We start from the raw sequence: 14,119 nt of genomic DNA on the forward strand, positions 1-14,119 counted from the left end.
AGCCGTTGGCTGCCAGAAAGTTCGCTTCAAGCCAAAGCTCAATTTCCCCCGTCACACACAAACATAGCTTTTCTCTGTCCGCGATACATAGTGTTCTCTGCTCACCTCTCAGCAAGGTGGTCGGAAAGGCCAGCAGCACAAGCAACAGCAGCTTATGCAAAGTCCTCATGGCCGTCTTCTTCGGGGGGTCGGGTGGGGGGCTCTGCTAAGATCGGGAGCAAAGGGCCTGCCGAAAACCACGGCCTCTCGTTCAAGAAGGACTGCAAAAAGATTTACTCTAGGTCCTGGAAAAGACGTAATAGGCGCGACGCCCCGCCCCTTGCTCACGGCTCAAAGGGACGTGGCTCTACAGAATCTAGGGTAACTGCCAGATCAGCGTACAGCTCTGCAGACAGCGGGGATGGAAATAGAAAAGGGACAGACAGGACGCGTCAGCGTCGTCATTATTTGTGTATCACCGTTCGGCTATGCGCAATCCAGACGGCCATGATAGTGCAATTGTCCACTTTGTTTAATAGTGGAGTAGGACCCACTCACCCGTGGCACTGATTTGCAGTGACGATTTTCTTTAAAAAGTGGTGAGGGTGGGATAATGTTTTCCTTAAGTAAAAAATATGTGGGAGTCCCTGTTTTGAAAACGAACTTTCTAAATGACATAACCTGGGCATTTGTCCATTATTATACCAATATACATTACTCTTGCTCATTCATCTCCGCCCCTTTCTTCTCCCCACCAGTAAGGTGCAGAATGAGACTTGTCTTCTTTTTGGCATAAAAAGGCCGCAGATTTATTTTCACACATAATAGAAAGCACAGCAAACAATTGTGAAAATAGTTCCAGAGGTGCGGCGACTGCTCTGTGTCCAAAACCTGCTTCCCACTTTTCCCAACAAAGTCCACAGTAAGCACAACTCAACAAACCCTTCTTCATAGCTCTCAACTCACCCGCTTTTGGCGGGTGTCACCCGCCTTGCAAAGGGGTGACTCACCCGCCAGTCCTCCTGCACGCCCATTCATTCCAATGGGCGTCTCACCCGCCAGAAACAAAATCGGGTGATTTCACCCGCCTTTGCAAGACAAATGGTTGAGAGCTATGCCTTCTTGCCTGAGACCAGCCTGCCCCTGCAGGTGTTCCTGGGCTGGGAGAGTGCCGTTTCTTCGGGGGAAGCTGAGCCCTCATTGCTACCACCAGGCGGCCCCGCCTGGTCCGAGAAGAGCGAAGACCCTTATAGCTGTGCAATGGCTCATTCGGAGTCTGTCTCTTGTCACTGGTCGCCACAACACTGCCAAGCCGAAGGTGGGTTACAGCTCTTTCATAGTTCCAGGAGCTTACTGCACTTTGTGCACTATTTCCTGCTTCCCCCTTCTTCCCAAAGACCATAATAAGCCCAACTCCCCCAGCCCTTCGTGTCTGAGACGCGCCTGCCCCTGCAGGTGTTCCTGGGCTGACAGAGCGCCGTTTGTTGGGGGGAAGCTGAGCCTTTATTGCTACTCCCAGACGCCCCGCCGTTTAGGCTCCCAAGAGGCGCTGGTCTGAACGAGCGAGGGCTTCACCCAACTGAGCCCGCTTTGCGCAGCTCACTGTGTTCCTGGCAGATTCGTGCTGGTGTGCCTCACCCTGATGAGCCCGCTTTGCGCAGCTCACACTAGTCCTGTAAGGTTTTTGCTGGAGGGCTTCTCCCAGCTGAGCCCGCTTTGCGAAGCTCACTGTGCTCCTGGCAGATTCGTGCTGGTGTGCATCACCCTGATGAACCCGCTTTGCGCAACTCACACTAGTCCTGTAAGGTTTTTGCTGGAGGGCTTCTCCCAGCTGAGCCTGTTTTGCGCATCTCACTGTGTTCCTGGCTGAGTCGTGCTGGTGTACCTCACCCTGATGAGCCCGCTTTGCGGAGCTCACACCTGACTGACTCCATACGATATACGTCTGGGGAGTGACGTCCCAGACCTGGACAACCTGAGCTTGTCCTTGTTTCCTTTAGGCCACCCTCGGCCATCTGTTTGGCGCTTAAGTAGTGTAGTGTCTTACTAAACCCATACTGCGCTGCACCATCACCATTGTTACGTTGTCTATCGACCCTAGAGGGATGAAAGGCTGCATCGACCTTGCTGACCTGTTGATGAAAACCCGATCCTAAAGCCAACACTGTGCCCCACTGCATTGCTTACCACCTTACTTTAGCCCCTGAAGCCTTTCTTAATTGACCTTGTAATTTGGAAGCGCCTCACACATGGCCCTTGTCATACCCTAAAAAATCTAGCCGTTCACTGGGGCAGCCACCTCGCGCTAGTTATCTTTCCCCAGCGTCCTGCGTGTTCCAGTGCCCCTCCAGATCCGTACTGTTAGTGTGCCGTGCCGTAACTCCCTCCATTCCGCCCCCAAACTATCCCCTTCCATCAGTCATTTATGCACTACTATCCTCCAAATCTATTATCCTCTCCTACAGACCGCCTCTGTCCCGGTAAAGTAGCGGCTAACCCCTAGCGGTGTCCACTGTTGCACAGCTGCCCCTTAACCACCCCTTCCTAGTAACTCAGCCAAAACCATCACCCCATCAATTCACCAACCTTAGCTACCTTCCTTTAACCCCTGGCTAAAGCCACACTCCATTTTCTGGCGACTGCCTTAATGTAGCATCCCATAATGTAATCTTTCGTATCCCAGCAACTGTCCTCAGCCAATTCCCAAAGGCACACTTATCGTGCGTTTACTGCTAATAAGGTTGAAGCGCCCGAAATCCCGTGATCCATCCATCTGCCCCTAGCTGCGGGCCATATTGAAACCGGGGTCTGCCGCCCTGTGATCCTCAGATGCATTGCGCAGCCTCAATAGAAAAGAGCTAGATCATACCCAGAAGCCCTTCCCCGCTTTCCATCACCTAACCGTAACACGAATATCCCGCTCACTCCAGTGATAGGTTCCCCAAGGCTCCTTCCGCATCGCACCCTAACCACCGTCAGGGTGCGGTAGGCACATCCCCTTGTGGATACTTTCGACGCTTTCCCCCGTGGGAGCCAACTGCCTCCTCCCGCCATCACTCGGGCCCAACCACCCGTCCCGTACTATTGTGTCAATCCCTGCTTTGGGCGCCCTAGCCCATGCCTACCATTCTTTATGTGGCCAGAAGTTCCAGGAACCAACCGGTTCTCCTCCCCTTTGCAAGCATAGTACAAATATATTCCCTCTGTATTGCGTTAAAATGCGCCACCTTGACAAAGTTTTACTCTTACGGCTGCGGCACATTTCCTCGCCACCTGACCATAAGCATGCTGTTGTAAATGCTAAACTAGCCAATTTCCATGCCAATTGAAATGCGCCCCTACGCATACAGCTGTAAGCGATAAACTAGCCAGTTATCTCCCATTTTTAAATATGCTTGGTAATCCCCTGAGCTGGGTGCGGGGGCCCACCCCTCCACGCACAAATGCGCCTTGAAATGCTTGTGTATGGCTGCGTTATAACTGCTAACATACGCATACCGCTGCCAGTACTACAATATGCAGCTACATCATGATTTGTAATACGCCTGGGCCATATCATAACCTAAGAGCGCTACCTGCACATTGGTACCACGATCGCATACCGCTGCAAGCGATACAATAGGAAGCCACCTCCCTATTTGAAATATACTTGGTAATCTATGGAGCTGCAAAAGTGCCCTTGCAACACCTGTGTATAGGCGCATTATAGCTGACCTATCCTAACATTACGCGTGGCGTAAAATTAACTCGCCTCATCATACAGGCTCCTGGATTGTCAATTCTCTGCGCCTTGCTATTCCGTGCCTGCCCAATACCTATCCAACAACTGCAATATTTGTGCCCACCTTGTGCCATCCTGTATAATAGTCTGTAATCTGTTCCTCGAATGGCTAGTGCCTTAGCCCCAGCTGCCGATAGGTGTGCTTACAATCCTTACCCCTGTTCCGCACCAGCACAACCCAATGGACGCAGCTCGAAGCTGCCCAACTCCTCCATGATCATCAATTTGGTGCAATGCTGGAATTCTGTTCTAGTAAATTTGACCAACAAACCCCCTGTTTGGGTAACCATACCGACTCCTGTACCCAAATCGTATAAAAACCAGTCAATACTAGGCACCCCTACTCAGTCGGGATTACTGTACCCAGCTTGCAAACCGTGTATGAGCGGGCTCCCCAATGCATCCACATAAGTCCGCATAAACGCCAACTCAAACGGGGCACACGACCCCAGCCTGCCCTTTTCCTTTCCGTGCAACAGCACTCTGTCAGTGACCGTGCGCCCTCGAGTTGCCAACTAAGCCAACTAAGTTGTCTTGAAAGCATATGCAATGAATATATCCCCACGAATACGCACAAGCCAGCCAACTTGCGCCGCCTGCCATCATTCAATAAATAAAGAAAGCCTCCTGCCTGCCCACCAGCAGCACTAAGGCACCCTGTGTAAGGCGAAGAACGACTCTGCTTGTGGCATGGCCGCTACGTGCCCCATGGATTCAATCCCACAAAAGCATGTTATTGTTGATACATTGCATTAAATCAGATGACCCCCGTTGGATTATTCATTGTAAGTGCGCCTAGTCATTCCAACCCCTGACCCTTATCTTATCTTGTGTAGGGCCTGTAGCTGGCCAGAGAAACCCGCGAAACCCCAAAGCACGAGGACCGCCTGTGAACAACAACAAAGGCCACACTTTCAAAGGAACCTCCTTAGGCCCCATCGCACGACTCCCGTCCGACAAAGTACTTTATAAAGTATCCACTAAGCTGGTCCCTCCTCCATGATGTTCACCCAGGCGAAACCGGCCATGCAAACCACAGTATCGGCAACTATGGCCGTTCCTTTGTAAGCCTCCCCCCAATGTTGCCTGGCTATTCCACGCTTTCAAACAAGGCTCTACCGATATTATCCTTTTCAGTGATGTTCCCACAGACGAGTCCCTCATTGCTAATAAAGTCACTCCACTACGGCACCTCCTACAGAATGTATCACCCAGGCGATCCCCCCAAATGCACCAAAATTCTCCCCAGTACGGCCGCTCCTTTCTTATGCTTCTCCCAGGTGCGGTTGTATATGCAAACAGTTTTCTCTGGTATGTCGGCTCCCTGCTAACATTCCCCCAGGCGAGCCCTTATGTGCCCCACAAAGTCTCTCGAGTATGCCGGATCTTTGTTAGCCTTTCACCCAGGCCCACTCCTTTCCAATGTTCCACCCATGCAGGGGCAGTTTGTTGTAAAAACAGAATTTAAATAGTTTGGTTGCCGTCAAATTCCGTAAACATTTATGGCCGCTCTTTCTAAGAATGCCCCCGGGCGAGCCCGGCCGTACAGCTGCAGTCCCACGCAATCAAAGTACCTTGTGTTCACCGTAAGCTGGCCAGGGAAGCATGCCGGCGCCTGCTCGCTCCTCCGTTCCGCTGGTACCCCGCTGCTCACTGTCTTCAAGGACGCTGACATTTTTCTTCATGGATCCGTCTCCTCAGCCGATTTCTGCTCTGCTGTTTCCTCGGCTTCCTCGTGGATCTGCCGCCTCGGCTGCTCTCTGCTTCGATGTTCCTTCGTCCCTCGCTGCGCCGGTCTCCACCCTGATCCGTACCTTCTTCATCTGTTGACTTCAAGCAGGAGCCCCAGTCCCCTGCAGCGCGTCCTCGCCCGCAGCTCCTTCGTTTGTTTCCTGGTTCACCGCTGATGAAACGCTTCACGCAGCAGACCTAGGCCCAGCACCGCGGCTTCACCCGTCCGACTCTCCGTCCAAGCTATATCCGGTGCAACTGCTTCCTCCAGCTGGCCTGCCCGACCGGTCCTCTGGCAGCACTTCAGGATACAAATTCAGCAAACAAAGTCAGCAAACTAAACGAAAATCCTTATTGCCGTCAGCGGGCATCCTTCTGCTGCAGGCTCTAGTCTGTGCAGCCAGCGCCTGCCGCTTATATGGGGCTTGGCCCGCCCCTTTCTTTTGTTGCCCTTTCACTGGCTTTCCCAGCACTTTTGGCGCGCTTGGACTTATCCCTCCCCCTAACCCAGGAAGGAGGGAGGAGGAGGACCCAGCCCCGGTTATCGGGGTGCCTCCTCCATCTTTTTCTGTCTTTTCCGTCATCACCTTCATATTCTCTGGGATGATTCCCACTCTGAGGGTCCCGGTCCACCATGCAGAGCAATCAACTTGAGAAAGTAATCCAGTTCCGATTTTTAGCACTCTGGAAATTGTTGATTGTAATCTTAATTAATTATTATTAGTAGTAGTGGTGGTGTAATTTCCATTTTCAGTTTAGGACTACAAGTCACAGAATTCAAAGAAAAACAAACAGGACTAGTAACTTTCTCATGCATGAATTACCGCTCAACTCACATGCTTTGGCAGGCATCACCCACCCTGCAAGCAGATCTCTCACCCATCAAGTTCCCTACCCGCCCATATAAGTCAATGGACTTTCACCCACTAAAAATAAAATGGGGTATTTTCACCCGCCCTCGGGCCTCAAAAAAGACCTATCGCATAATATAGCAAAATATAAGCTCTTAACCAGATTTGAGCCATAGCTCTCAAATCCCACCTTTTGGCAGATGTCCATGCCAAGGAATCAGTTCACTCATTGCCAACTTCAATGGGCTCTCACCCACCAAAACCAAACTGTGAAATGGACACAAAAGGTCACTAGCTTCACTACTGTACTCGGGCGTCCTCCAATCTCACCATATAAAACTTGTAATCAAAAGGAGCGCACACACCGGGCAAAAAGCAACGTTGTTTATTACAGCTTGGCGAGCACAAATCAAATAGAACAGTGGACTGGAACTGATTGATGAGAGCTGATATCTGGGCATACAGTGAACATTATTTTTATACTACGAATACAATAGTCAAGGAATTAGAAACAGTTGGAGCTCAAACTTCATATATTTATTTTCTTTTTTGTTTTACTGGCAATTAGTTTAGGCAAACTTTAACCATCCTGTTACAAAACAATCAAACATCACCATTAAAAGAAGAATAAAGCAGAGGGGTGGCGTACAGAAGAAGTGAAAAAATGATAAAACAGAAAGTGGGGGAGGGACAGCAACACTGAAGAATAAAGACTCATTAGGGGGGTCCACAGGAGGAACGGATAAGACTGCAGGTAAAAAAAGGCATCTACTCCATACTCTCCCGATTTGGTTCTCAAGCTCTTAGCAATCATTTCAGTTCTTTTAGAATTTTGAAAGTTGCTTCAAGAAATGAGAAATGTAACAAGTGTGTGCATTAGTTTCACATCCACAATAGAAAGCCTCCCACCAAGCCTTTGCATCAGTTGCATATTTCAAACTCATACATCTATAAAGGTGCAATGTTCTCAGGGATCTCATGTATGGACATAAAAGTGTCAAGTGCTTTAGACTTTCCTGGTCAATGTTGCACAAGCGACATCAGTCATCCTCCACCTCACCTCCATATCTACAGAGGGTGACCTTTGTGTGCAAGATGTTCAAAAGGAATCTGAGATATAAGTCTCTATGTACAGAACTTGGAAATCTTAAATATTGTGGCAATACGTTCAGAGAAGCATAAAGAGTCTTTGAGAACATTTGCAACTTAGAGCTCAATCTTTTTTGCTCTGTTTCCCTCCAGTCGTCTGCCCATAAGATCTTTTTTACAAGTTGCAGGTTTTTACTGAGAGTATCGATTGATATGCCCAGATTCGAAAGAATACTGTTGCATTGGGCAAGCCAAGCTACTCTTCATATTTTGGCGTAGTTCTCAAGAAACTCATTGGTTAGACTACGTCAAACCCCTAGAGATAACATATGTTAGTAGAACGTGATTGGAGCTAAGCGATCAACAGTATCCCAACTCATCGCCTCCCCATGTGGCACCACATCGATTCTCACCCTTGTGAGAAACAGTTTGCAATTAGTAAAATAACATTTGTGCTGACCACCGGAAACGTTATTATACTGCAATTGGTCAGCATCATTGCAGAAGTAATATGAGATAACCTGCTTCTGGTGGGAAGGGAGACATTCACACGCTACCTGCCGGATATCGGCATTAGCAAACCTTGTCGTGGACACTCCGAAGGCTGGCCACCTCCCAGGGACACAAAAATGTACTGTTTGATTGGTCCTCCCAGGAACGCCACTACATTCAGTTTCCCTTTCACATAGCCACCTGCTGATAGGCACTCGTAGCCATGTGAACGGGTCTCTGGCTCAAGTCTGCTTTCCCTCTACCACCGATTGGCCGCAGGATTGGCTTGCTGCCCTGTCATTACATCACCCAGTGTTGTCTTAGCTGCTTCAGTCTGCTTGTGACGCGCAACTTGAACTCTGTCTCCCTCCTCCCTGGCCCGCGGAGTGTTGATCATGTGTTCAGAGTGGGGTTTCTCAGGCAGGGTCCATCTTGGGGGCATCCCTGCTGAATGTGTTTACCCGGGATATTTTTTCCCTATCTTGTTCTAATCATACAAAGGTCCCTTGGGCCGATGGTATACATGTTGCATCCCTACACCTGCATTTCCCTATGAAGCGTTCTTCCATGGTGTGACTGCAGTTTGTTTGTGTACCCGTGTTTTCCTCCCTTGCTTACTATCGAAGGTGGTAGGTGCGCCCCCTATCTGGCACTGAATTAGCACCTTTAATACATTCCCCCCTCGATTGATATTTCGATTGACATCTCCTTCCCTCTCATCCAGGCTTACCAGAGGAAACCATTGTTGGAAATGACTTTCTGATTTTCCATCATTACTACAGGAAGTCAGTTCCCCCCAGACCTCCTTTTAACCATCTAACAGTTGGCAAGAAGATCCATTTGACCCAAACAATTCTGATTGGGATTGGACTGCGATCCAGAAAAGATTACAACATGATCCACCCCTAAGAGCATTACAAACCTGGTCCCTTGTTCTGGGAGCCATCTTATAGCGGAAGGGTATGTGAGAAACCTGAGGGTTTCTTCACATCTACTCCTCTTGGGTCCTCTTTTCAGGTGGCAAGGGAAAGGCCATCGCTTTTAGATGCTGACCCTGGGGGTGGAGAAGCGAGGGAGGATCCCCTGGGTGGAGGGACCTTGGGGATTAGGGATAGGGCGTCCTTGGGAGAGACACAGTATTATCCTATCCCATTCCATCATGTTCCCGCAATCCCAGGCATGCTTATGGGGTTCTGTTACCCATCTCCTCTGGCCAGGATAACATCAGGAAATATTATAAATACAGAAACCACAGAAGGAGGGTAAAAGAGAGGAGGATTAATAAAGAGACATGGTATCCCCCTTTTCCTTATGAGAACCAACCTAACCCTCCCCTGGCCTTTATGGGTTAGTGTAAAACATCTCCCCTCATTTTCCCTCATTAAGCCTATTACAGTACTGGAACGAGGAAGAAATAGCTAGAAGTAGTGAACACTAGTAAGTCATTTCACTACTCTATTACTTGTCATAGAGTAGTCATTTCACTACTCTATTACTAAGATGAGGAAGAGGCCGGCAGAGTATTGTAAAGGTCAGGCATGTCCCAAGCTCTTCTCTAATTGCAGTCAGGTAATTTCAATTGGGAACTCACACCTGCAACCTGTTAAGTGGTTGCAGGGGTATAAACAGGAAGAGACCAGCAGCAAAGAGACCAGCAGAGGACCCTGTTTGTGAGGAGGCAGCCCTGGGGAGTCCTGCAGGAGAGTCAGGCCGCCGGCAGATGACCCCAAGGAACATTGGTGCCCAGGACTAGGCGTACTGTAAGAAATCCAAAGGTGTGGGAGCCTCTGTGGTTGGAGATAGGCAGCCGGAGCTGCGGGCAAAGAAAAGGAAACGAAGTAGCCACTAGCTTCCACGTAAGAGAAGCAGAGCTGCCTGTGGCAACAGAGGAGCATCTGAAGTGCGAGCGGTGCTCGCAGTTAAAGGAAAGCCAGCAGACGGAGCAGGAACGGAACAGAGCAGCTGCCCGCAGGGAACCCCAGGGACCAGTGAGTGAAGGGGAAAGTCACTCAAAACCAGGACGCTCCTGGGGGCTGTGTGCAAGGGAGATGAATGCCAAATGAACAGAATGGTATGCGCACAATGAAACAAAAGCAAAGCCACGGGTTGGGAGAAAAGTGAAGCAGCAAAAGTGAAAGATCACTAATATTGAATACTGAACTGAATGAACACTTTATGAGCAGAGTTACGACTTGATGACAGATGAATGTGAAATTGTCCATTTGAAAGCAATGCACGAGATAAGAGAGCAAGTGTGAACGATTGTGAAAGAACCTGACAAAAAGGTAGGGAAAAAATAAAACCAGAGCAAAGCAAACCTTATGCATGAATACCGTGTGGCAAGGCCAAAGACTGGCGAAGGATATGAGACACATTGTGGCAAAGCCAAGAGGCTGATCAGGAGAAGCCAAGTGAGGGTGAACCCTTCACTTAAAGCTAAGAGGATGACAAGAAGAAGCCAAGTGAGTGTGAACATTCACACAAGGACAGATACAGAAGAACCTGTGTGGGCTAAAGAGCCTAGGGTTCCTAGTTGCATGACCTGTAATGGGTATACTGTGTGGTTTGAAAACTGCGCCTAGACCAGGGAACCCTCAATTGTGAAGGCAAAGACATTGGGCCTCATTACGACCCAGGCGCTAATGGGTTAACGGCGCCGTAAAAGGCTGCGGCGCCGTTAACCTATTAGCGCCTAATTACGTGGTCCCTTTGCGGGACCCGACCTTAACGGCTGGTGTAGACCAGCCGTTAAAGTAGGGACCCGCAAAGGGACCTTGGTGCTAATTACTTAGCGCCTTCCCCATTCCCATTGAGCCCTATGGGGCAAAAATGAGAATGGGGAAGGGCCATGGAGGAAGGGGGAATTACCGCCCCGCCAAACTTGTAATGGGGTGGTAATTCCCCCTTTCTCCATGGCGGAGTCGGTAACTTACCGGCATGGACCATGATGCTAATAGCACCATGGTCTTCCGCCAGGGTCGTAATGAGGCCCATTGTAAACCAATGAGTGATATGATATGATATGATATGGTATTTATAACGCGCCTATACACAGGTGTTTCAAGGCGCGAATGAGTAATTTGATTGAACTGTTAAACCAATCCAGAAGAAGTGTCAAGTTGATCTGGAGTTGTTTTGTACATTGAGAGACTGGGGGCCTCATTACGACCCAGGCGGTAAGTTACCGCCTGGGCCGTGACTTTACCACCATGGCGTAAACTACGTTTACGCCATGGTGGTTGGCGGACTTACCGCCCCATTCCAACCTTGGCGGGGCGGTAAGTCCCCAATCCCCATTTACCCTTCCCCATTCCCATTTTTGCCCCATAGGGCATAATGGGAGTGGGGAAGGCGTTAATTACGACACCGTAAATTACGGTGCCGTAATTAACTCCATGGTCCCTTAGCGCCATGGATTTTAACAAAAGCACGTGTTAAAAGCTCCATGGCGCTAAGGGACCTCGTACTCAGGCGGTAAGGGTCGGCGCTGTTTACGGCGCCGTAAACCCCTTACCGCCTGAGTTGTAATGAGGCCCAGAGACTAAGTATAAATTGGCAAGCTGAAGTCTTGGGGAAGGGAAACCTGAGACTTACTGAACTTTGGTGCTGTCTTAAGGATGGGAACCTCAAGTCCCTTTTCTTTGGAACTGTGTCATTTGAACTTGGGGAAGGGAACCCTGAGAATTTGTAGAACTGTCTTGAACTTGGGGAAGGGAACCCTGAGGATTTGTGGAACTCTCTTGAATTTAGGAGCGATAATCCCAGGACTTTTGTGGAACTTTCTTGAACTTGCGGAAGGGGGGCTGAAAAGTAAGCTAAGAGCTGGAAGAAGTTCCAAATTTTATTTCAATCACCATTTCTTTCATTGCTGACATCCCTACACATTGTTTAGCCTCAGTTGTGAGGGCAAGGATATGTTTTGGACACAGACAGACTTTTAAATTGAACTTTCTGACTCAGGCTTTCCTTATTTTCATTCAGGTAGGGAAATCCCACCTTAGTTTGGGGGCAAGTTAGGTCTTCATCCGTCTTGACATTTGTGTTAATAAAGCAATTCTGTTCGAACTTTGAATCTTATGTCTGTGTCTTCCTTCATGGAGCCTTCGGACCTCATCGTATTCCTCCACCTGAACAAGGGACATGCTGAAAAAGTGGGGAAGGGAAGCCAACGGCTTGAATATCCTGACATATAATTTCTTGAACACTTTTCTTTTGCATAATATTGTTTCCCGCACTATTTGTATTTAGAAGTAAGGATTGGCAATAGGTTTATTAGTCTTGGCACTTTTATTTTTACAGACTCGACTAGGACTGTGTTATTATTATTTGATTGTCGTAGCTTACTCCCATTTTTAGATTTAGGATTAGATAGGCGCTTTTCAAAACCCAATTAAAGTTCAATAAACACTCTTGAACTGTGATCACTTGTGTCTGTCTTACTGTTTGATACCATGCTTTCCATACATGTGCCGCAAAATAGAAGCTGCAAAGGAGGTCCGGCGTAAGAACTTCACCGAAGGTCAGGTGGACGTGACGGTTGAGTTAATCTACAGCCACCGGACCCGCATGCACTGGCTCTTGCTCATCGAGCAAATCAATACCCTGGGCACCGAGCAATGCACCTGGAGGGAAATCAAAAAGTGGTTGGACGAAAAGCGGATGGTTTGTTTGTTTGTTTATTATTTATAGTGCGCACACCACCCTTAGGTATCTGGGCACATTACAAGAATAAACATGTTCATAGTTACAGAATAGGCAGTAAAACACAATAATTACATATAGAGGTGTGTGGCAAGAATAACATTTCCTACTTTGAACAATTTAAGAATGATACTACACACTTTAAACATGAGGCAAGGTATATAAATACAGGATACAGAGTAATACAGAGCACAGTATAATGATACTAGTGGAAGAAATATACATTTGGGCGCAGGAGGCAGTGGGGGCTATACAGGTGTGTCTTTGGAGATCAACCACAATTTGATGTATTTTCTGAAGATGTAGAAGGATTGGTCTGTGCGTAGTGGGGGAGAGGGGGAGTTCCATAGTTGGGCAGCCATCACAGGGAAGCTGCTACCCCCACCTTTTTTTGCTTTGTATCTCGACACCCTTAGGCGGCCGGTGTTAGTCATCCTGGTTGGTCTAGTGGGGTTGTTTTTGACAAATGTATCTGCCAGGTATTGAGGGGCAGCGTTATTGAGGCATTTGTAGTTAAGGGAGGCTGTTTTGAGCTGGATTCTTTCTTGGATGGAGAGCCAGTTGTTATTCCATCTAGTAGTTGGGATTTGTTGCCATCTGGAGATACCCAAGGCAGTTCTAAGGGCATTATTCTGCAAGATTTAGAGTTTATTGATAATAGTTTTGCTTGCACCTAAGTAAAGGGCATTGCAATAGTCCATTTTTGATAACACTAACGCATGCGCTAAGGTCATACAACTTTCCCTGGAGAGGAAAGGTTTGCAAGAGTGGATGAGCTTGCAGGTGTATGCAGTTGTTGAGGCAGTTGCACTAACATGTCTGCGCAGACTCAGGAAAGAGTCTAGGTAAAAGCCCAAAGTTTTAACTTTGTTGGCCACCTTTATATCGTTATCATCAATGTTGAAAGATCGGTATAGGTTGCTCAATTTCTTCATGTTGGTAGGGGTGGCTAACAGGAGTAACTCGGTCTTCTCATAATTCAGGCAGAGACCTTGAGTGGCCATCCATGCCTGAATGATGAGGTATATTTTGTTGACAAGGGCATAATCTCCTGATGGAGGCGGGAGGATCTGGGTGTCATCTGCATAGTTAGTGTAGATGACACCCAGATGGTCCAGTTCATCAAACAGAGGTTTGGTGAACACATGGTACATGGTAGGTGATACACGTGAACCTTGTGGAATACCACATGTGATGGGGATGGGGTCAGCTGCTGCAGAGGCAGAGAAGACTCTCATGGATCTATTGTTGAGGAAAGATTGGATGCAAGCTGTTGCTTCTGTTGAAAAGTGAGCCGCAGTGGATAAGTGTCTACAAAGCACCTTGTGATCAACCAGATCAAAGGCCGCTGACAGGTCCAGCAGGAGCAAGAGAGCAGATTTCCCTTTTTCCTTCAAGTCATCGATTTAGATTTTCAGATCGATCGGGCAGTTTCTGTCCCATGTTGGGGCCTGAATCCAGATTGTCGGAGTCCAAGTAACTTATGGGCCTCGAG

The 14,119-nt window shown here is 48.3% G+C and overlaps 1 protein-coding gene across 1 annotated transcript in view; it reads right to left on the reverse strand.

Moving 5' to 3' along the window:
* Positions 1-379, reverse strand: part of SSR1 (signal sequence receptor subunit 1) — a 297,485-nt gene extending 297,106 nt beyond the window's left edge. Inside the window, exon 1 of the mRNA XM_069613473.1 lies at positions 106-379. Within this exon, the coding sequence (XP_069469574.1) occupies positions 106-169 (64 nt within the window). The 5' untranslated portion in view covers positions 170-379. The remainder of the gene's footprint in view (positions 1-105) is intronic.
* Between the last annotated feature and the right edge of the window lie 13,740 nt (positions 380-14,119).

This window comes from Ambystoma mexicanum, chromosome 5p (genome assembly GCF_040938575.1).
Source record: "Ambystoma mexicanum isolate Mex_15411 chromosome 5p, UKY_AmexF1_1, whole genome shotgun sequence".
NCBI lineage: Eukaryota > Metazoa > Chordata > Amphibia > Caudata > Ambystomatidae > Ambystoma > Ambystoma mexicanum.